We start from the raw sequence: 24,004 nt of genomic DNA, 5'->3' as shown, positions 1-24,004 counted from the left end.
CTCTAGCTGTCTTGCATAGAACGGGCCTCAGATTACCTCTCTGGAGACTTTTAGAAAGGCCAGACTGAAGCTATCTGAACCTGAGGCAGGCAGGTGATGAGAGGACATGTCTGAAACAGTGTAAAATGAGCTCTAAAATTTCTCATTCACTTTTTAAAGATAAAACCTCAAAACTGGGACTAAAAAGTTTAGGAGTGACACCAGTAACTTTACTTCTTTTAAGACTGATTCTTTCCAGAGAGGAAGTGATGGTCCTTTGAGCTGTGAAATTCCAGAACCCCCTAGGGGCTGCTGAGATCATGAGGTTGTACATCCATGGAACAGAGAAGACAAGCTTTGTAACCAACCGATACCTCAGAGCACACTGTTGGGTTTTATCTGTTGTGTTACCAATCTACTGGCGCAGCCCACAAGCATATGCAGCGGGACCACTCTGTGTTGGGTATCACACTAGGCACCAGCAATGCAAATGTGGACCCAACACTAGCCCTGAGCACTGGGAGCTGACATTCTCAAAGAGCATCCAAAGAGACAGCCAACTGACCATGGAGAGACATGTGCTGAATAGAAGTTAAGAAGTTAAGTGTGGAAGGCAATCAGATGGGAAAAGAATGGCATGCTACCCAGTGTAGGGCCTGTGGGTGTGGATGTGTTTGTTAGGGTTAGTCCAAAAGTAAATCTAAATCTGTTTCCTAAAGAATGAATTACAGTTAGCCCAGTGGATGAGGAGGGGGAGAAGAAAGTGAAAGATGTTCAGGATCAAAGAACAGGACAGCAAAAATTCACTACTTGGAGAACAAGACAATCAACTGGTGTTTCTGGGTTCCATTCCAATTATTTGCATTGTGATACACACACACACACACACACACACACACACAGGAAGCATGTGCATAATGGCTGGAGCTTTCCTTTTATCATGGAAGGTGTGAATTTGGGAGATCAAAAGAGGTCAATTATATTGCTGTGTGACGGACAGTTAAGGTTTTTCATGTTCTTTAAGTAGTAACTACTACAAATTGTATTCATTTAAGTAATTTATAATTCCAAATAAATTTGCATTAACTGTCTTCTTAATGTTGATTTAAAGTAATGTTTCTGTCTTCTGGACAAGTCTTTAAATTTGTTATGATGATAATATCTTATTATTAATAACTGTTAGAATAATGGGTATTTGAAGTCATTTTTATTTAATCTTGGAAAATTAATTTTTAGATTTTTTCACCTTCATCAGCACCCTTCAAATTAGAAGCACTTCCTATTTCAGCTCTTACAAACACTTCCACTCTTCTCACATCAATCACAATTTTATTAATTGTTCTATGATGCTGATGACATTAGTCAGTAACAGCAGAAGAATCAAAGATCTTTGCTAGGAGAGGCTGCTTCTCCAAGTAATTGTTGCTTTGAATTGAGGGAATGACTTTGGGTTGACTTTAAGGCTTGAAATGTTTTGCCCATGGTTAACTGATGAAGTAAGTCAAAACTATAAAGTTACCTGAGTGTAAATAACTGGGTAGGGGACAGATTATGCCAGATGATTTTTGACAGATAGAATCACCTTATTTATTTGTTATACTGTTTCATTTCTGATATTAGAACCATCACTACGAAGTATTTATAGAAAATTAACAGGACATCATATGACTTTGTGTAAATAGTTAGACAATGTGGCAACGACTCAGAGAAATCTAATATATTGCTTTGAGTTCAATAAAATTGAGAAAACACTGTATAAAAGTTCAAGAAGGAGGGGGAAGAAAGCACAACTTACTTGTTAGATGCTCGATCTTGCAAATTTGTTAATACAGCAAAGTTGTTCCGTACAGTTCGTAGGCTGGCCAAGACCTACAACAAACAATTTAAAATGATTTGGTGATTAAAAAAAATAGTTTGTTACGTAAAACTTACTTAGTTAACAAGTTAGTTTCACATACCACTAAAGAATGACCTGTCACTTCACAAATATTTGCAAGCATCAATTTGAGACCCCGAGCCTTAGACTATAAGGATTTTCCAGATATTTTACCTGGATGTCAATGAACATGATGACAGTAACAGCAGTATCAATACTTGGATTCCTCAGCTACCAAAACAATATCCCAGGCATAATACATGTAGAGTGATAATTTTGTGCAAATTTAAAATAGTGTAATATTAAATACTATTAGAATCTCACTTTGGGGACCAAAATCTAAACCAAAATGACCCCAAAGCCCCTTCAAAAGTTCACTAGGAATGTCATAACTTCAAAGTCAGCAATTAAAATAATTTTAAGTTGCCTTTCTACCTTTATCATACGGCTACTTTAGCTAGTAAACAGAAATTATTTTCTTTGTTAAGATGATCTGAATCATGAATAATAAGATTTTCAGGGATGCATTTCTTACATCTATGGGTCTGTCCTGTATGTACCCAGAGCCTGATCCACAGAAGTTACTAAAAAAAAATTTACTGACTACATAAACTAGACACAAGATATCTGCACATATGACAAGGCAGAACAAACAGGTTAGCTGTCTTTCATACCCTTGTTTTTCCTAATTCTAGTGGATCTAGAAAGTAGAAAAATAATTGGAAGTGAGACCAGGGGAGAATAGTTACAAAAACACCATTTCCTTGAACCCTTCTTACTTTCTTATAAAATTGGCACATTTTTCCCAGGACAGAGCTATATTAGATGACACTATAGGTAATCTAGATGACAACAAGAAGTTTACCAGATAAGATAACCAGAATATTATCTAACATACAGATTTCAAATGACCTATTAGATACTGCATAACAACCCAGACTACAAGGTTCATTCAATGTGTAAATTTGGGTAAGTGACATAATCTCCCTGCACCTTGGTTTCCTCATCTGTAAAACTGGGATATCTTCTTGATAGGGTTGTTATGAAGACCATATGAAATGGCAGGTTAGGTGCTAGGAACAGTACCTGGCAAACAGAAAACCCTCAGTGACTATTAGCCCATTATGGCAACATCAAATTTGGTCCATGATTTGGCATAAGCATAGGGAATTAATGAATGCCTATTGGTGACAACATGGAGTGGGGGGTGGTTAAATATCTAATTGCTCCAAAGGTTCCAGAAGTTCTTCATCTGGCACTGATCTAAACTAAAACAGCCTATTATTTTTTCTAAGACAAAATGTCTCAAATATGCTTTAAATTGACATTCATTCTTGTAAGTAATTGGGATCTGTTTATGGTCTGAGATAGTGAGTGACAGCTTCATCCCCTTATTCCCTGAAGGAGTTAATGGTACTTTATAAGAGGCCAACCATGATTAATTCAGTCACTGGAAAAAGCTGGCTCATTATCACATATAAACAACTCACAGCACTGAAAGGTCACACTGTCTATGACGGAGTATTCAAATAGCCAACTGCTGACATCAGACGCGATGTATTTCATTAGGCATAATATCTTGAATGATGCAGAAATAAATCGGAAAAATGATCCACTGCCATTAAATCATGCAGGCTTAATTTACACTTTAAGAATTGAATATCAAAGACGGTGAAAAAGATTGAAATAAGATGATTGCATCCCTGAGCAATCTTTTTCCTAGGCAAGATGTCAATCTCAAAATTATGAGAATTTTATTCTAATAAATTATGTCAAGTGCTCTACATTTGACAACATTTGAGTAAACAGAAATAATACTGTAAATAATTCATGTTCTATGCTCATTGTAAAGGGAACATTAGTTCATGACAGATATACTGTAATTGTTATTCTGCAAAAAGGTTTTGCCTCTGTTACAATAAAAATATTAGAGTAGGTTATTTTGTTTGAGTCTACAATTTAAATTTCATGTATTTCTTTTTCCATATTCAATATCTTCACATGGCACAGAATTTAAACAGAAAAAAAGAATAGAAGGTAAGATGTCTCTCCTTCAAGACAAAGACAAACATACAAATTATTATTTCTGAGGAGGCAGAAAGATGAAATTGAGGAGCATTCAGGGGCATTTAAAAAGTTGCACTGTCTTATTAAACTTGGCATTCATTATATTTTAGATAAGAACCAGATATATACTCTTACATGTATGAAATATTTCAAAATAAGAAGCAAAGCCAGAAATTTTCCTTGTTTTCTAAATCTTACCTTTATAAACAAATAACTGGCAGTAAGTGACCTCACTCCCTATGTGCATAAGTATTTTATTAATTTTTTTCATGGTAAGACCAGTAATATTTTATAAACTTTATATTAACTATTATCCTCTGCACTATGACACATGTGACAGTGGCAGAAGGATAAATAAATATTCTAGACAAGTCTTAGGAGGAGATATGGCCCTAGGCCTGGTTGATTGAGCCTAGGCACAGCGCCTACATACTGTGCCGCTGCGCACTCATGTGCACTGCAGGGGGGGAGCAGGGCATCTGCTGTTGCAGACAGTGGTGGAGAACTGGAAACTGTTTTTAGTAACCCCCAAGTTAGAGTCTTTGCCTTGATGCAAGGGCAGCTCTGATTTCCCTGAATTCAACCTTTACAAATCAGAGGTTAAAGGCTCCTTGAACATTCTTTCCTCCTTAATGCTTGGTAATCAGAAAGTTCCTTGAGGTTTTCTCTCACATAGCTCAATGGTTAGATAAAGTCATTTCTTTCTCTTCTGCCCCTCCAAGCAAAAGTGTAATCAGTCAAGGTCAAACATTCCTTGGGAATGATGAGAAATATACACACTTGAGGGAAGAAATTTTGGTAGTTGCTATGGAAAGTATTTGCACAGAGATGTACTATAGTGCCCATGAGAGAGTGGGAATGTTACTGATATCTACTAATCTCAGACTTTGTTAAGTATTTCTAACCAATTATTGACTGGTAAGAGTCACTGAAAATGGCAGGAAAGTGTGTGTGGGCTTTATTTAAATGTTGAACAGGATATAAAAACCTAAAGGAAAGTATACTTATAGAATAATAATTTCTTGAAAAGATTTAAAGAAGAGATTTAAAAAAAAAATTGTGGCAATAGTTTACTTGTTAAAAACCCCTGCTGGGGAAAAAAAAAATTTGATTTTCAGTCCTAATACACTTTGTGCCACTAGAGGGCGATAAAACACAATGAGTTGCTTCAGGTCTGGGGGGGGCGGTGAAGGGAGAAAGAATTCTTTGTTTTGTTTTTACTTCCAGAATAAACTGAAGTCAAATTATGATTATTCACAAGATAGAAAGGTTATCTTGATGGAAAAATAAACCTCTTTCCACATTATGTTTTGATCAAGCATATGAAATTGCTGTTTTTATCTGTCAACAAAGGTTAAATATTAATGATTTCATAGAATTCAACCTAAAAAGATTTCTAAAAGATACTAGTTGTAATTTATTTTAAGGAAAGATTAAAAAAGCAATTGAAACAGCTTATTTCACAGACCATAGGAATAACCTGGTGGATTCTGCGAGCTAAGCGCTCTGACGAGGTCACCAGATGGCTGCTGAGGGTAAAATGGGCAAGGCGGGTGTGAGGGCATTATAAAAAACTGAGCAATATTCTGTTACCAATGGAATAATAACCTTCTATAGTTAACAACTACTCCATTTCTTCTAGATTTATCTTAAGTACTGTATTTGGTTAGAATAAATGTAAAGTGATTCAGTGTTTTCTACCCTGTATTGAAAGTGAAAGAGGTTTTCTGTTAAACACCAGTTAAACAGACATGCTTCCCTAGTCTGAATGATATCTGGGTCTTCTCAGGGATCCAAAGTAGTATTTGAGCATTTTCTGTCACTTCCTTAATCGAAGATCTCACTTATTTTAACATTATTTACTTCCAAGTGGGGATTCCAGCCAGCTTAGAGGTCAGTTCTATCACGAATTATGGAACTGGTGGGTTTGCAGGAAGCTGAGCGGACTCCAAAGCAAGGATTCCTCCATTTTATTAATATTGGGTTTCCTTGCTTCCCAAGAACTCTGAGCAAATCATTACTACTCTCTCAGGAGGAAAAACTAGTTGCCAACAGCATGATAGGGCACTGCGGAGGGATCCCTCAGACCACCAAGCCTCTATCCCTAAAGGCTTACCCACACCAAAAGATTTCAACCCAAAGTAGGTGGCTATTTAAAAATGTAAGTAAATCCAATACTTAAAGCGGTCACTTCTGGGGATCAAGAGGATTCTGAGTTTATTGGGGAAACCATAGGAAATCGAAAGTGAAAAAATTTTAGGTTAAACACCAGTAATAATTTCTACCCCTGACAGAGTTTGTGACATGGAAAAGAATATGCAGCGGTACTGCAGGGTCTCTTCTGACGGTGGCGCTTATCCAAGGTGTTGTAGGTTTCAACCCTGCCCATCAATATGGGATAGTCCTTGAACGACTTCTTAAATTCTCTAGTAACTTAGAATTTTAGCTTCTCAGGAAACCATGAATGGGAAACACAGGGCAGGATCTGTTAATATTGTGAAGATGTATGCATTCATATAGAAATGAGTTCTCAAGAAGAGGCAAAATATGAGGTAGGGTCGGGAGAAGCCTTTTTTTTTTAATTTGTATTTTTAATTTATTATTTTTTAATTTTATATATTTTTACATCATTTTTCATTTCTGCACAATGTATGCATTTGGGAGAGGCCTTTTGATTTGAGAGTGGAAGGCCCATTTTTAAGAATCATGAGAAAGAAAAATATACACAGAAAAATAAACCTAAATACTAAAGGGATATAAAGTAAAATATCAATTGTATTTTGGAGTTTGGAATCATGGGGAATTTTAATTTTCTTCCTTTTGCATATTACCTTTTCTAAACTTTTTTATGCAAAAGGATTTTATTTTGAAAGCAATATAGATTTTTCACGAGAAGAACCTTGTATGAATTCCAAATCCTAAAGCATGCTGGGGGAAAGGGAGAATTCTTCGATGTATTTGAGCTTTTCCCTGAGCGATTAGTCAAATATCAACTGTCTTCTGTCCGTTGATAAAATTAACTATGGCCTATTACGCCAAATAATTCAGTATCACATCAAGTGATATAAATATCTTACAGTTTTGCATTACAACATGTATCATTAAATGGTAGGTCTTATATCCGGTATTACAATTTCGAGGCGTTAGCGTTTAGGTCAACAACTGAGTTTAGTTGCGCCCAACGGGATTTAAGGGCAGTCCACATACCGCCGATCACCGGACCCCTTTTCTTAACTCGCTTCCCAAAAGAACCTCGTTTGGCGGTGAAATTGTTCAGGGTTTAAGAGACGGTATATAAAAATTCTAGTGGAGCTTCCCAGATAATATTCCCTAGTCAAAATCCATTTGTGAAGACCGTGATGAAGCCATGTTAAAAGACTCTGCAGCCTCTGGGGCCATGGCCACGCCCTAGGCGCGCTTGTGAGTCATTAAACTAATCATAAGCAAATTCTTCTAAAGATGTTAAAAGATTATGTTCAGGTATCAGATATATCGAAATATCACAGACATAGAGTCGGTTTATATTCAAAGTTCCAATTTTAAGGCATTCAGGGATATTTTACAAATATATTTATTTCTCAGAGTACTGAAATTCTGTTAGTGGGGTTTTTTTTTGAGATTATTGGTTCACTAAAGAAAAAAAATGTCTAATTATGTAAAAGCATAGATTCCCTTAGAGTTTAAGAGCAATACCTGCAAGAACCTAGTCAAATTTATTAATCTATTTGTGGGAAATTAATAAACACTCCTTGACATAAGAACATAAGGTATCACATACAGAATGATTCCCCCCATTTTTAGTATATATTTATTAAATATAAATATATTTATTAAATATATATTTATATATTTAGTATATATTTCTCTCTTACAATAATACCTAGAAATTTTAGGGAGAATGAAACGTTACCTGAATAGACTCAAGCTGGGAATGACTGTTTCTACATTTGGTAATAATTATTTACTTAAGTATTTTTAAACCAATTTTCTATTATGACATTTTTGAGATGAAAGAGGGCTGACTGATAACAGCTCTTAAAATTCATTACATATTTATTTCCGAGCAACTACAGGAAAGCATTTTCTAAGCTTGGCATCACCACCTCACGTGGTGGGTACTTTTGAAACTGTCATTTAATAGAGGAGGAAACCAGGTTTGGAAAAGTCCAGTGACTTGCCCAGGGCCACTCACTTAGCAAAAAAAGGGGTGTTGGGGTTTGAACCGGGGCCTATCTTTAGTTGAGTCCCCTAATTTTGCCAGTTGGAAAAAATTAGTCCCAGAAAAGCTAGATGAGCTACTTTTGACATAACCCTGACTATGACTTTTATAATCTCTCTGCATAATTTGTGTTCCAGTATTTAACATTTCTTACTAACATTCGATGTTGACTTTAAATCTGCGTCATGTTCAAGGCAAGTCAGTTCTATATCATTCTATGTATGGCATACACCAGTGGCCCTCTTGGAAAAAATAGTGAGGTCTTAAAAAATTACAGGTGCTTGGATCCAACTGTAGATTTTGGATTCAAGTGATCAAAGGTGAGGGATAAGAAACTTTCTAGGTGATTCTAGTGTGTAGCTAGGGTTAAGAAGCACTAATCTATGCAAAGAATATTGTTATCAACTATTTTATATCTATATCTGAAAATTATTAGGTTGTTTCATCATCTAGAATTTGTCATGTGGTTAAAGTATTTTCTTGATTTCTATACCTAAAAGGAACAAATAAACAAAAATATATCACTCAGTCAAGCCTTTGTACAAAGAAAAAAAAAGTAAAACATCAAGTTGAATTGGAATATTGAATTTCAAGTGCTGATCATGTACTTAATTATACTAAATGCAATTAATCTGTGCTATAGCCTTCTGCTGCTAGTGATTATGTCAACTAAGAAAATATGGTCCCATTTAATTATGTCACTCAAGTAATTTATAATTTGAAACAAAGACACTTTTAAGTGAACAATTTTGTAGGAAACAGACTAATATGTCCAAAGTCACATTCTTTAGCATGACCTTTCAATTAACTTGAATAAACCACAGAATATGTATCTGTTCTTGCGTTTGATTTAAAATGAAGCAAGAACTAGTCCCCCAAATAGAGTTTTCAGGTCTGTGAGCAACCTGCTTGTTCACCAGCCTGTGCTTACCTGAGCAAATGGAGTCACAATCAAGTCATCTCCGTGTCTGAAAAATAAACCAGATCTTGTGTTAGAAGTTACCAATAACTTTCTGATCACTTTGATCAATATTAAATAGTAAGTTCCATTTTCATAAATTCCCATAGAGAATTACAATAATTCCATTCTTATTCTTCAGCACATGTTCTTCCCAGGCATTTGGGTGAAAACATGTCTTCTGGGATGTTAAACATTGTCCACCTCCCTGGGTAAAAACAGGGGTTTCCTGATCATTACTCAAGGTCACTGTTGCTTATTAGGCACACAGGACACAGTGATAGCAACAGTTCCAGCTGTGGGACCTAAGCAATACTCTTGGCCTCTAATTGTAGGTAGCGTGCGGGGTGCTGCAGAAGGAGCCAGCAACTACAGAGGATTCGGTGAGAGGCTCCTGGGCCATCTAACATTTGAAGGTGAGGAGCATTGAGTGTCCTGCATCACTGTGTGTGAGTCTTGGAAAGGCTAGCAACTGTAGATGACACAGGACTGCATCATACACTAATAAAAACCAAGTGGAACTTGTCAACTGACTCACGTCCCGGCCACTGGAGTTACAGGGGAATGTTCCCCGTGTGTGCTGTTGCTGCAGCAACCTTAGCTACACCAGGCTCGGGGATGCAGGAGCAAGGTGTCAGCATGACATGTCTCGGAGGGACAGGGAAGGCAAGGAAGTTGTGCAACATTCTACTTGGAGAAACGGGGCTCCCAAGTTCTTGTACCGTATTTCCTAGCATGAATAATTTGTTAAGCGCTTTCTAAAATCTCCTCAGGATTTTTCTTGATCTAGTTAGCCAAAGCTCTTTCACCAGCAGTGAACACATTCATTCTACATAACAAGCTGTTGCATATGACCCTGACTGAAACACTGCAACTGAACCATTTGCTCACTCGGGAATGATTCTGCAAAGGGACGGGAGTGACCTAAAACAACACTCATGAAACCCAGCTGAACACAAGCAATACGTGAAGGACGTGAGGAAAGGGTTTGCTACCAGGAACTAGACCGTTGTTACAGCCACCATCAAATTATGCAGAGATCTTGAATTTCAGAGTGTGGAAAATAAAAAGCAGAAAAAGGTCAGAACAAACTTTAGGAGAAATGTGTATTTTTTTGTACCTCCTTCACTCCAGGATTCCATTTTTCTGAGAGACACTTGGCTTTTTTTTTTTTTTGAGATTATCCAGATAACTAAAATTAAAGTAATATGTATCTAGATAACTTCTCTAGAATGCAGTCTTTTCTTTCATTTTCTTCTTTATAATTGCCCAGCTACAAAGTTTATTTTCTGCAAACCAAGTGCATCTTGACCTAAGCATATCAATCGGAAATGAATCCCTGGAAATAAGTCTTCTATTTTTTTACAGAAATTATATTGGAATTGAGAAATGCAAACTGTAAGAGCATGAATATTAAGACTATTACTTCTTTTCTTGGCTGTAGTAGGGTAGTATTTATTCATTAATACCTAACTTGTTCCCAAGCACTATAAAAGACACACATACACATTATTTAGGATAACTTATCGTCTTGCTCATTTTCCCTATCAAAGCAAAGGAAAGATGATTGTAATTTTAGTGAAGGAGCGATTTCATTTTTGAAAATTGTCCAGAAGTAGTTTCTGCCAATTATCTCAAAACTGTTTCATTTTAGTAACAGTAAATTTGTTTCTATAATTTCAGTGGCAAATGTCTTCAATAAAGGATGGGCTACATTCTTTTTCAAAATTTTGTAATGCTTAAATGATGTTTGAATATATAACATATGTATAATGAAAAAATCTTCATTCAATTCCTCACTTAATACTAAAACATATTTCATCTGATGTGCTTCCACAAGTACAATGATGAAGGTAAACTCTATTTTCATTTGTGTTTGGAAGAAAAATGTAACATGAACATATATTTTAATTGTATCCTATAATTTGCTTATGATAAACAAAAACCAGATCTGGTAGTTAAAATCCACAGAAGATTCTTTTACTATAAACCATTTAGCTTGAAGTATGTGTGGATTTTAATGAACTGAATAAAGGCAAACACCAAAAAATGTCTCTGCTGGAAAATGACTCTGAAATGCTGCACCTAAATAACTCACCCAACACAGAACTTTTTAAACAGTGAGATTTAGTTAATTAAAGTGGGGTTAGAAGGAATTATAATACCACATCATAAGATTATTGGGTTTTCCTCAAATGGAAAGAGGTTGTTAGAGTGTCCTATAAATTAATGAGAAGCTAGATTCAAATTTGCACAATGAGCATTGCCTGGAGGCTGAAATTGTACCTCCCGGCAATATGATTATTATCTGGAGAGGACTACATAGCATTGTTTTTCATTTACATGAAAACAAACACAACAACAAACTTTAACAAAAAACCAATTTGGGTCTGCTTTAAGGGAAAAAAATCATTTCTTTTTTTTAGTATTGGCATATTTGTTGAGGGGAAGGAGGGCTGGGAGGAACTCAGAGAAAAGTTCATTTTTGACTCTGTATACATGTATGTGTGTGAGTTTGTATGAATGTATGTTAGTGTGTATTCAGCTCAAAGATGAGGGATTTGCATCGAGGTAACAGTCACAGCAGAATACAAGTGCAGAAAGTTCTAGAATAGATAAGGTGAGTCACAGTGGGGTTCAGTACTGTGTTGGTCTCTAGTCTTATGATGTTGAAGGAGGTACTGTGCTCATTTCCTGTCCTGGTTACCCATGGGTGAACCGAGGTCACTCTTTCCAAACCCTCTGGAGACTCCACCACTCCCCTCTCCCAAACAAAAAGACTTGCTGAGTCCTGGCCAGCTATTGGAGGTAGAATATAAGACTCAAAAGAGCTCCACTGAATTTGCTGCTTTCTCCAAGGAGAAATGACAACAGAGTCGAGAGCTATTATTCCTTGCATTTCCCCTACTACTGTATTATTCACTACTTTATTTTCTACCCTCATTTTTTCTGTAAGGAGATGTTAGAAACATTAGCAAGAAACTGAACATGAAAAATCCAAGAGCAAACCCTCTTAAAGGGACATCACTAGGACCTGGAAACAATTAAAATACTTAAATGTGGAAAAAGTCCCTTATCATCCTAAAAAATTAGTTTAACCAAGTTTAGTACTTGGAATATAATTTTGTAAACTAGTTCATTTCAAGATGGTATTGAGACACACTCAACACACTTTAGTTATTACCAAACCAGAACCAAAAGATTAAGTTAACTAGAATACAGTTTATATTTAATGGAACCAGGACCCCTAATCCTACGAAAACAAAAGCACTTGTAGTCACAGAGTATCTGCTGCTTCTCAACTGCACACACTGCCAATTTCAGGGGGACCCATGTTATATGAACTAGTGCTTTTAGGAGGAGCCAGGGATTGAGACTCACTTTGTGAATCAAATCGTGCACTAACTTTTTGATCTTCTGTGCTTCACTCTCTTACTATAATAGTCTTCTCTGGAGTTTGTCAACATGACTGTGGAACTGATAAGCATACAGATGGCTAGTATTTTGAAATCTTGGTCTTTCTTCCCTTAGACTCAAAAGTATCACTATTAATTCATCCTTAATCTACTTCTTATAGAATTATAGAGAAATAAGTGTGTTCTTGTTTTAAATACATACATAAATGTTTGAAATGTTTCTGGAAGTCTGGACTATTTGACAAAATCCAAAAAAGGAACATATCTACTCACCACTCTACTTTCATGTTCACAGAAGTACAGATATGTAGAAATAAGCAAACAACATATAAATAATGTAACAATCTACTTGATCTTTGTAAAATGTTATATACAAATTTTTTAATGTAAAACATATAATAACTGTAGAAACTTTGGAAAATACAGAAGAACTGAAAGAATCACCCAAAGATAACTGCTGCAATAATTTCCTTCTGTGTACTGAGGTGTGTAAATACCTGCCTAATATAGAGGATTTTATGTACATGTGTTTTACATGATTTTATAGAATGCATGAGTTCTTAGGCTCTATGAAGCATACTGTATATTCCATTTTATATCTTGCTTTTAACATTAAACATTGACTCATGAAAAAATTTTACATCTTTAAAACCTTGTTAATGACTCCAATCTATGTTTAGTAATCTCTAAAATTTTCAAACCAAATGTATTAAAATGCTAATACTGATTCTATTTTAAATAAATTTAAAAAATAATTGTATTAATTACTCAGATTAATTTCATTTTATTCTTTTTATTCCTTTAAAAACCCCTATTAAGGAAAACATGCTTATTTTGATAAAACACTTATAAGACAATGCAAAATATTAAAATATGAAAAATGTGTTAACTGAGAGTATTAAATGCATGGGGATGTTGATTATTTTATATGATATCCTTTTCCATTAGAATCACAAAACTATGTTTTTACATAACAAAAGCATTCTGGAAAATGAGACCACAAGCACATTTTGTGACACCAAAGTAGACATAGATACTTAAAAGAGATGACTGTTTTCTAAAAAAATAATGTTGGCTCAGAGGAATTACACATTTAAGAATATACTGAATCCTTTAAATTTATGACAGATACATTGTGGTTTTTTTTAAAGATTTTTTTTTTATACAAGAGCTGGGGTACAGGCCAGAGGTGCAGGTGTGTGAGAGGATTCACCAGAGACAGAATAGGGAGCAGAACAGACAGAGGATCGAAATATACTGCTGAGGAGAGCAGTGGGTGCTACAGGAGAGGTCTGCCACGCCATGTGGGAATCTCCCTGGCCGGCTGGGAATTGAACCCGTGCTGCAGAGGCTGCGGACAGCCTCACAGTGCTGTGCTCAACCCGCTGCGCCATGGGGAGGCCCCACACTGTGATTTTTAAAAAGCTGCTAGTAGTCCATCTAATTGCTAAAACAAACACACAAAAATAAGAAAAACTGTGCTTTGTTTTGGTATCCAATTTGGCTGAGGACATGGCTCCTCTGTATTGCATGGCCTTTTAATTTGGAACTAGTTCCACTGTAAGCAAAAATATAATAATAAATACTACCTCCATTTATGAAACCCCAGGGAATGAAGTTCATATATAGCAAAGGTAACCTCAGCCACACATGAAATGATTTTCCTCTTTGAAGCTATTGCCACTTAGAATTAAAACAATCTATTTAACACAAAAGCTTAGCTGTGTGCTTAAAGTTCCAAATACTAAAACTTGCACGTTGACATTTTATTGAGAACCAAAAATAATGTAGTCAACGTAAGAGCAAAGGAAGTTAGCTATTTAGTATTGTGTAAGGTACTATCTTCCTTTGAAAATTTCTAGCATCAAAGTTCAAGGCACATTTCTATATCTGTAAATATAGCTTTGATTGTCTTCAAATAATGCTATGTATAGTTATCAATCAAGTCAAAATGTCTACCCCCTTTTAAAGAGCAATGTTGTATTTATATCCATATAGATATAGAAGTAAAAAAAAAATTATAGTCCTTTCCTCAATTTTAACAAATAATCTGATGCCCTGATTCTTCAAAAGCAGGTGAATTGAAGGCATCAAAGTTTTCAGTTTTATGAGGAAACAGCCTGTCTTACATACCTTTCGCCCCTTCTTTGCCTACAGGTTGTAATTCCCTAACAGACTCGATATGTAAGGGACATCTTGACGTCTCTTTCACTGATGCCCAAAAAAGTAAACACCTTGATGTTTCACTGTTGGCAGTCCCTAGAGTACGTTATCATTACTTCCAATTTTTAAAAATAGATTTTCTATGCAATTACTTCTAGAAATTAGAGTAAAAATATCCAACACATTATAAATAATAATGGTAAGATTGCAAACAATTATAATTATAAAACAATAATAACAATAATAACAACTAACATTTACTGAATGTACTGTGTGTTTGGTATTGTGCAACACACTTTATGTCATCACATATTAAATTATTTCTGTAGCTGAGGAAAAGGAGACCCCACAATAGCTTGGCTATTGTAAATAGTGCCGCGGTGAACATAGGAGTGCATATATCCCTTTGATTTCGTGTTTATGAATTCTTCAGGTAGATGCCTTGGAGTGAAATTGCTGGATCATATACTAGATTTAATTTTAATATTTTATAAACCCTCCATACTGTTTTCCACAGGGGCTGGTCCACTCTACATCCCCACCAACAGGGTACAAAGGCTCCTTTTTCTCCACATCCTAGACACTTGCTGTTCTCTGGTCCTTTTGATATGGGCCATTCTCACAAGTGTGAGTGGTAGCTTGAGAAGGTGGTGTATATATACAAATAATGCGGTATATATAAACAAATAACAGAATACTACTTGGCTCTAAAAAAGGATGAAATGTTGGCACTGCAGCAACATGGATAGAACTAGAGGGGATTATGCTAAAAAGGAGGAAGATAAATAGTGATTTCACTCATGCGGAACATACAGAAACAAAACGCAAATGTGAAAGGATTTATGCACTTTCATGCTCATAGCGGCATTATTTGCAATAGCTAAGTCATGGAACCAACCTAAGTGCCCAGTGACAAATGGGTAAAGAAATTATGGAATGTGTACTCAGTGGAGTTATACTCAGTGATTAAAACAGATGAAGTAGTGCCTTTAGGGATAAAGGCATGGATCTTGAGGTGATTATGTCAAGTGAAGTAAGTAAAAAATCGAAAGACAGTTATCAATGGTCTCACTCATTTGTGGAATATAAATAACCAAAGAAAACAAATTGGCAAAATAACAACAACAACAATAATAATAATAATAATAATTCTTAAACTATGAAAAACATAGTGGTTACCAGTGGGGATGGCCAGAGGGGGAGAAGGGGTAGATAAAAGAAAGTGATAGGGTCTTGGCACGAGACTGGTGGAGGATGAGTAAGACATGTACACATCTGCAGGAGTGAAGTTGTACTCCCAAAATTATAGATATGCAAAAGAGTGGTAAATCAATAAAACTTGCAGAAAATTTAAAAACTTCAGGTGTGATGACATCCTAAGCTAATGAAAGTAAAAGCCAATAAACAGATGGATCGTTTCAGGAGTGTTAATGTCACAAATTATTGTCAGTGCCTCTGAGTACTGACTTCTATGGAGAAGGAAGAGGGACAGGGGAAAGGGCTGAGAACACAGCAAGCTTTCACATGTGCCCTCACTTTGTGTTCTAGGAACAGGCTCTTCTTTCAGTTTATCTTATTTGACAGGACTTTTCTTAACGTCAGTGGCCCTGCCAGCTTGATTTTGCTCCAGCCTAGGTTCCTGGGGAAAAGATTTATGGGTATCTTAGTGCAGCAGCTTTTAAGACCTTCACTGGTAATGAGATTGTTTTGATTAAAAGGAAATAGAGATGAGCAAGGATCACATGCTTTATGCATCCCTACTGTGTGCTTGGCACTGCACTCCAGCGACATACAGAATTAATTCTGAAAACTCTGCAGTAGATGGATGCTCATATCCCCATTCTGAGACAAGGACTAGACTGAGAATTTAAGTAATTCATTGGTGGTCATGCTGTTGGTAAGAGGCAGAGTTCAGTGGTTTCTAAATGCCAGGCTGAGATCTGGTGCTGGCACAATAGAATGTTCATTGGTCCTTGTCACAGTGAGAACAAACATGGGCCACGGCCTGAAGTCTGTAAAAGGCTAAGCATTTTTCTTTGGAAAAAATTCCTTTATTTTGAGATTATGCCCTTTTTTCTTTTATTAAAGTGAAGTGCCTTTTATATATAAAGTGATAGTGTATATTCATGGGAAATTTCTTGTTAATGCTCTTGACTGGCAAAGTAAGCAGTTAGTAATCCTAGGTCAGGCTCCTAGGTGTTTTTTGAAGTCACTCAGTCATGAAATCCCAAGGCATGGAAATGTGCAGTGAAGCTGGATTTCAATCCAGGCTTTAAAACACTGCTTCATTTGTACCACACCATGTTGCTTCCTGCACACTCACATGGATTTAGATCATACTGAAGCCACATAAAATACATATCTAGATTGCAGAACAGCACTTTCCAACAGAAATTTCTGCAGTGATAGAACCACCGTCCAATATACTACACATTAGCCACATGTGGCAACTTAGCATTGGAGATATGTGGCTAGTACAACTGAGGAACTGAATTTTACTTTCATTTAACTTTAATCAATTTAAATTAAGGAAGTTACATGTGGCTAATGGATACTGTATTGGCCAGTACAGCTCTTGAACAACCTTTGCAAAACTTCAATTACATGTTTTCTAAGGGAAGAAAACATTTTATATAACTGTAAAAAAAAATCATTTACTTTTTTAAACTTAGCAGCAAAGAACATTGATAGGGGAACATGTGTGCTCAAAACAAAACTTTTTTGAGCTGAATTTTTAATTTCTAAGACTGAGCTAATGATATGTTTCCTAGTTTTTTGATATAATTGTTTTGAGGATCAGCTATTAGGCTGAATTGCTTCCCACATGTACAGCAAACTGTACATCAACTACAAAGACTAGACAGATGCCAGACAATACTGAGAGCAAATTCCTGTCTACGTACCAAAAACCTGTCAGAACACCAAAGGTATGCACTTCACTCTCCTAAAGGTCTACTGAAGTTGACCCCCAAGTTAGGAAACATGGTGGACCTTGTGAATGTCCTGAACTTGATGACAAACTTGAATTGATGACAAACTTTCACCACTTCCAAACTGCCCCTGTTTGGAGCACAGGATAATAGACAAACTGACTGTCTGGGAAACATCAGATTTAAATCTTGGGCAAGTAGTACAAACTGGGATACTTTTCAACAAACTCAAAACAAGTAAACAATGAAAAACAACGAAGAGTGAAACATGTCAGAAATCTTGCCTAATCTCTCTAGTAGTTGGAGTATATGAATTCAATGTATTCAAGATAAAGAATGTACATGAAAAGACAAAAACAAGCAAACAAAAAAGTTTCTGTCAGCACATGAAACTAACTCCAGGACTTACTAGTATAGAGTTCTTTATGCCAACCGTCCTCTTTTTAGGTACCATCAAAATGAATTTATACTTGAAAGCAGCAAGATCAGATGAAAGATTGACTTCTTATTGCACTTTGAAAAAAAAAATCACCACAGGGACATTTACATAACATATATATTAAAATGTCCTATTCTGATTTTTCTAGCCAAAAAAAAAAAAAAAAAAAAAAGAAAAGAAAAGAAAGAAAACAATAAAACCAGTGCTGGCGCAGCCGTTGAGCTCTGGGTTGCAAAGCTGCCCGCAGCCTCCGCAGCGCCGGTTCGATCCCCGGATGCTCCCGGGCCACCGGAGGAGGATCCCACATGGCGTGCAGACCTCTCCTGCCGCCCGCTGCTCCCCTCAGCAGTGTACTTCGGTCCTTCTGCCTGCTCTGCTCCCCACTCTGGCTCTGGTGAATTCTCTCACCCTCCTGCGCTTCTGACTGTACCCAGTGCTTGCATAAATAAATAAATAAATAAATAAATAAATAAATAAATAAGCAAATAAATAAATAAATAAATCTTTAGAAAACAAAACAAAACAAACAAACAAAAAAAAAAACTGGTCCTGGTGGACAGAACAAATTCAGTTTGAAGTTCTAAGTCCCAAAGGGGAATGGCTCCTGAGGTGAAGCAATGAACTGAAAGGGCCATTCATAACATTTATGAGGATGCAATGTCATCCACTGAATTGCCTCCCCCATTTACAGAGATGGAAGTGGTTGTTCTTCTCTTTCTGCATTTAACTTAGCTACTTCCAATGAGAGGTCTGTAGGAATGGACTGGCTTGCAAATGTTTACCTCGAAGCACTCAGTGACAGCAAAAGTTTCTTCTCCCAAGGTGGGGAAAACCCCTGAAGTCTCAAAACAATTAAGGAAAACTAACACAATATCCAAGAGAAACTGTAACAGGTGCATGGAATAATTGGGGAATGTTTCCTCAGTGAATTTCACCTGAATCAAATAATATAATGCCAGGAATCTGAGAGCAAATCCCAGTGTTGAACAGTCCTAAACTATTTTTTTCTGAGGAAAAATCATGGGCCTGCTGAAGGTTTTCATTCTCCACACTTGTAAGAGCACACCTTTAAATGCTTCATATTGCAGGAATTTATCGAGGATGATTTACTAGCACTTCCTAGTATAACTTACCACATGACTGGTCAAGCAATGTGATTATTTTTCTTTTTATGGCTTAAAAACAGTACAGAAGACACTTAGAACAATTCACAAAGGATCAAAGACTGACAAGCAAAATAAATAGTGATTGATGTGTAATTGAAAACAGATTAATGAATCTTGATATGACTGGGTAAGTCTCCCTTTCTATCTAGAATTTAAAAAGAAACAGGAATGCATGATCCAGATAAAAATTTTGTCTTTTCATGGATAGAGTCTTCAAAACAACACCCCAGCATGCAATAGGTAATATATAAGTAAAGGTATTTGAAAGTGCCAGGCAATTAATGCCTTCCTTTATTTAGATGTGGTAGAAAGCACCAACTGGTAACCCCCCTTTTAAGTTAACTTTCTTACTTTTCTCCTAGCTTGTCACTATCTATCCCACTTCCATTGTGCACTATCAATACCTAAAGTTTAGAAATTTTTATTTTATAATACATTGGAGCATGGTTTTGATTTTAATCTTCTATAGTACAAGGAAGAAAGAGGGTTGAGATAAAAAAGCAAGTGAGAACCACTAGGCACAGTATCCACAATTGATTGAACTAAAACCTCTTTATTAATGGTCATTTACCCCTTATGATTCAAGGGGCAGAAAGAGAAAATAATATTCAACTTGGATCACTCATTTAGGGCCACAAGGATCTCAGTGCCATCCAGGCCACTGCAAGCTATTTTTTTTTTTTTGAAGATGATTTTCAAATTTTCCTAATATGTCAGCTAACTAGTTAATTTTACATATAAAACTCTTAGACATTCTGTTCTCGGTACATACTGGAGACCAGTTCTTCCTTGACCAAGGGCAGTTCAAGCTTGCTCTTCAGTAGGGATCTGATGTCTCATAGAATTGTGATAATCACTTTCATTATCGAGCTGCTTCCATGTTTCAAAAAAAGTCGATGTTATTCTTTGTATAGTATTATGTTTGAGGTGAAAACATAGCTGCATAATCAAAATCTCACAAGCTTAGACAGTTCCCGTTCACACTGCTTTTTTCTATTAAGTATGGGAACTCAGCAAGATGCAAGGGACTATTTTTCTCAGTTTTTTTTCTTTTTTCACAATTAAAACTAGAATCTAAACACTGAGGGCAAATTTGATAAAGGGAATCCAGTCAAAGAAATGGATTCATATTCCATTTTCCATATTCCATTCCATATTCCAATGGATTCCATATTCCATTCCATATTCAAAATAGTACATATACCCCTAAAGATTTGATAGAATGGGAGCCTTCATGGTAGCCTAGGGTTAAGTAAGTCTCAGTGCTATCACTGATAAGGTTTGAGTTGGATCCCTGGCCAGGGAGCTAACTCACATGTCGCAGCAGACTTCTTCTGTCTCACTTGCTGCTCCCCTCAGCAGTGTATTTTAGTAGATCTGCCTATTCTGCTTCCCACTATGCCTTTGATGAAAGCTCTCACCCCCCACTTCTGACATACACCCCAGTTCTTCTATGCAAAAAAGAAATATTAAAAAAAAAGAATTAGTAGAACTGTAGTAGCTTTTTCATAGGAATAATATAACTGGCCAATTTTCATTTCTTCTTCCCAACACTTTAAGAACTCTTTATGATGACTATTTCTCTCACCATATCTCCTAAGATCTCAAGATAAATCTATTACTTTGACAGTTATAGTCAAGGGCTATTAGCACATATAACTTAATTGCTAATTTAAAAGATTGGAAAACAGGTCCTCCCCGGTGGTGCAGCGGTTGAGCGCTGGGTTGCAAAGCTGCCTGCAGCCTCTGCGGCGCCAGTTCGATCCCCGGCTGCTCCCTGGCCACCGAGGAGGGTCCTGCATGGTGCGCAGACCTCTCCTGCTGCCCGCTGCTCCCCTCAGCAGTATACTTCAGTCCTTCTGCCTGCTCTGCTCCCCGCTCTGGCTCTGGTGAATTCTCTCACCCTCCTGCGCTTCTGACTGTACCCAGTGCTTGTATAAATAAATAAATAAATAAATAAATAAATAAATAAATAAATAAATAAATAAATAAATCTTAAAAAAAAAAAAGATTGTAAAACATTAAAATGATACCAAAACATGTTGGCACCATCTTGCTTTAGTAATGTATTAAAATCAACTATTTTATTCTCTGGCATCACAAACATGATCATTCAAGATTTCAGAGTACTGGGAATCCCTTTTTATGATTTTTGGTATGCAGATAGAAATATAAAATGTGTATTTAGCTGATGTTTCAGATTCCTAAGGCAGCATGTTTAATTCATTTGTAAGTGACTAAAGAAATGGAATTTTTTAAAATGATGAAAAATGGTAACAAAAAGGCATACTAGTAGCCAATGACCTTAGAATATTCTGCCAGCAGACGTCCTGGTATCTAATGGCTAGTGGGAGTGTCTGCACCCATTCTCCACAACAGTCATAGAGTCCAGGCCGTAGGAAATGGGAGAAGAGTCCAGCTGGAGACCTGGTTCCAAAATAATCACCCAAATAATATTATTTTAAATAATAATAATTAAAAAAAGATTTTGAGATGATCCTAACAGATTTAAGAACAGGATAAACTCTCTACTTCAGAGGTCACCAAGAAGTTCATTGCTTTGAATCTTTGGAGTTATTTATCTTTCTCTTAACAAAATTTCTTTTCACACTGAGATTTGTCCTAAGGACATGGATAAAAACCCCACAGCAGACGTTTCAAACTATCTCAGTTCATGGTGCCGTTAGGATCTTAGTATTCAGTATTTTTTTTTACACCATTCCATTGGCTAAAAGAAATAACAGCTCCAATTATTTAGTAATCCTTAATAAGGTGTAATAAGGTTTAGTCCCAATAATCTAGCAACCATTGAGTGCTACACAACTTCTCATTTTGGAATAAGATATGGTGCTGCCTCCCTAATTTCTGGTTCCACATTGATTTTTGTGGACTGCTTTTTTTTTTAATCATGGAAAATTTCCAAAACCATGTTTTTATAAAGATACGACATTTATAGAAAGAAAATTCAGGATCTGAAGGTAAAACTGGGTGAATTTCAAGCTGTTGAAAATTTACAACACACCTTATACACATACACATTCCCAGCAGTGCTTTTGAGAATCCTTGCCCTACTCATTATTTTCACACTATAGAGTGGGGGAGGAGCTGAGTTTGGAAAACTCAGAAATTAGAGAAGGAATGATTTGGTCATAGTGCCTTTCTGTGTTTAGATAATGGAAGAGGACTTTCAAATTGCTAATCAAGGTTAAAAAGGATAGAGATACTCGTTACTATAAAAAGGCCTAAAATCTAGCTAGGTAGGACTATGAACTTTTCACATAGGTCCAGTGAGGGCTAGAACCTTGGTAATGCAACTTATCTTTTTAGTTTTATTTTTAGACATACCTCAGTAAGACCAAAGAAGAATAAGTAATGTATAATAGAAGAGTGTAGGGGCAGGAAGGACACTGAGCAGGTGTTTTGATCCCACAGACCGGGTAAAGGAGGATTCAGAGTCCTCAGTGGCTTTTGCAGGTCTTTTATTGGGATTACCAGGTACACGGCAGGTAGGGGCACTGGGGGGCTGGCAGGCCTCCCAGCCCCCAGCAAGTCTTTACTCTTTTTGGGCTCTCCGGCATTCTCTCTGCTTCTCTGCTCTTCTGTTCATTCTGCTGCTTCTCGGCTTCTCTTTCAGCTTCTGCTGGCGTCCCCGTGACACCGACTTTAAAAGCCCAGTCTCAGCCCAGGTGAATCCCATCTACTTATGCCCACACCCTACTCCAGGTGCCCGCCATCAGGCATGCATTCAGGACCACAGGGTTCCGTCATCTATCCTGATGGTGGGAGGGCAGAAAAGCCTGACATTTTTCCTTACCCTACAGTCCACCCCCTCAGGGTTTTCTGCCATATAATCTATATATATGCAATTTTCTTAGCAAATGTAAACAATGCAGCCATGGCCCACAAAAGCAAATACATCACAATATAACAACAAAATACAACAGAACACAAATAAGTCCAGGCAGGGCCCCAACCTAGTGGCAAAAGACAATTATTGGTACCAGCAGATGAGCCACCAAATCTGCTGCCTAAGGCACTGCTCATACGAGGGAGGGGAACCACTCACGGCATCTACTATAACACACCAGGAGCCGTCAGGCTTCCTGGCCTTCTCTGGCTGTAGTCTCGGCTACAAGCCACACACCGCATCCACCACAGGATGCACTCGCTCTGGGATTGGCGATTCTATTCTGTTGGGGGAAATCGCCAACCCTCAGGGTTTCTGTCTGCAGTCGCTCCAACACTCGGCCTTCATAGCCACCAATGCGACTCGCAGACCCCTGCTCTCAGGCCAGCCCACTGCACAAGCACATGGGTCGGGGATCCAAACTCTACATGCGGCCTCTTTCGGGTCCCCTCTTTGCTTGGGCTCCACCCCAAGCCACGTTCCCCACCCATCCCCCAAGGACGGGTTCCTCAGCTCCTCACCCTCACTCGACAACAAGCAGGGCATCACCCACAGGTGATTTTATGAGACTCACTGGCCTTCCTCAGCTTAATTAGTGCATAACAGCCACTCATGGCTTCCCAAACTTAGCATCAGCACCAGCTTTTGCCTTCTCAGTTGGCTTTTCTCCTCTGCCTAGCTGCTGGGCATACACAGGCTGCTTTTGGCCATCAAGGCCTATTGGCCACCCCAGATTCCCATCTCCTGGGGTGTACAAACGAAACTGTTCTACCCCCAGGGTCCCAAAACATATCAACCTGCAAGGTCTTCCGCTTTTTGGCGGGATTGTCAGTCCAAGTCCATTAGTCCAAGTCTGTTGGCCTCTCCCTGCATCAGCACTGGTG

General features: G+C 37.2%; 1 protein-coding gene across 7 annotated transcripts in view; it reads right to left on the bottom strand.

The window, feature by feature from the left end:
• PDE4D (phosphodiesterase 4D) overlaps positions 1-24,004 on the bottom strand; it is a gene marked incomplete at its 5' end in the record, with an annotated part of 1,035,071 nt that overhangs the window by 182,610 nt on the left and 828,457 nt on the right. For all 7 annotated transcript variants that reach the window (XM_084234300.1, XM_084234299.1, XM_084234301.1 and 4 more), the window contains 2 exons: positions 1,775-1,848; positions 9,073-9,109. In XM_084234300.1, the coding sequence (XP_084090426.1) occupies positions 1,775-1,848; positions 9,073-9,109 (111 nt within the window). The remainder of the gene's footprint in view (positions 1-1,774; positions 1,849-9,072; positions 9,110-24,004) is intronic.

This window comes from Talpa europaea (assembly GCF_964194135.1).
Source record: "Talpa europaea genome assembly, chromosome: 5".
Lineage (NCBI taxonomy): Eukaryota > Metazoa > Chordata > Mammalia > Eulipotyphla > Talpidae > Talpa > Talpa europaea.
Note: the sequence above shows the minus strand (reverse complement) of the source record. Positions and strands in the feature narration are given on the sequence as shown.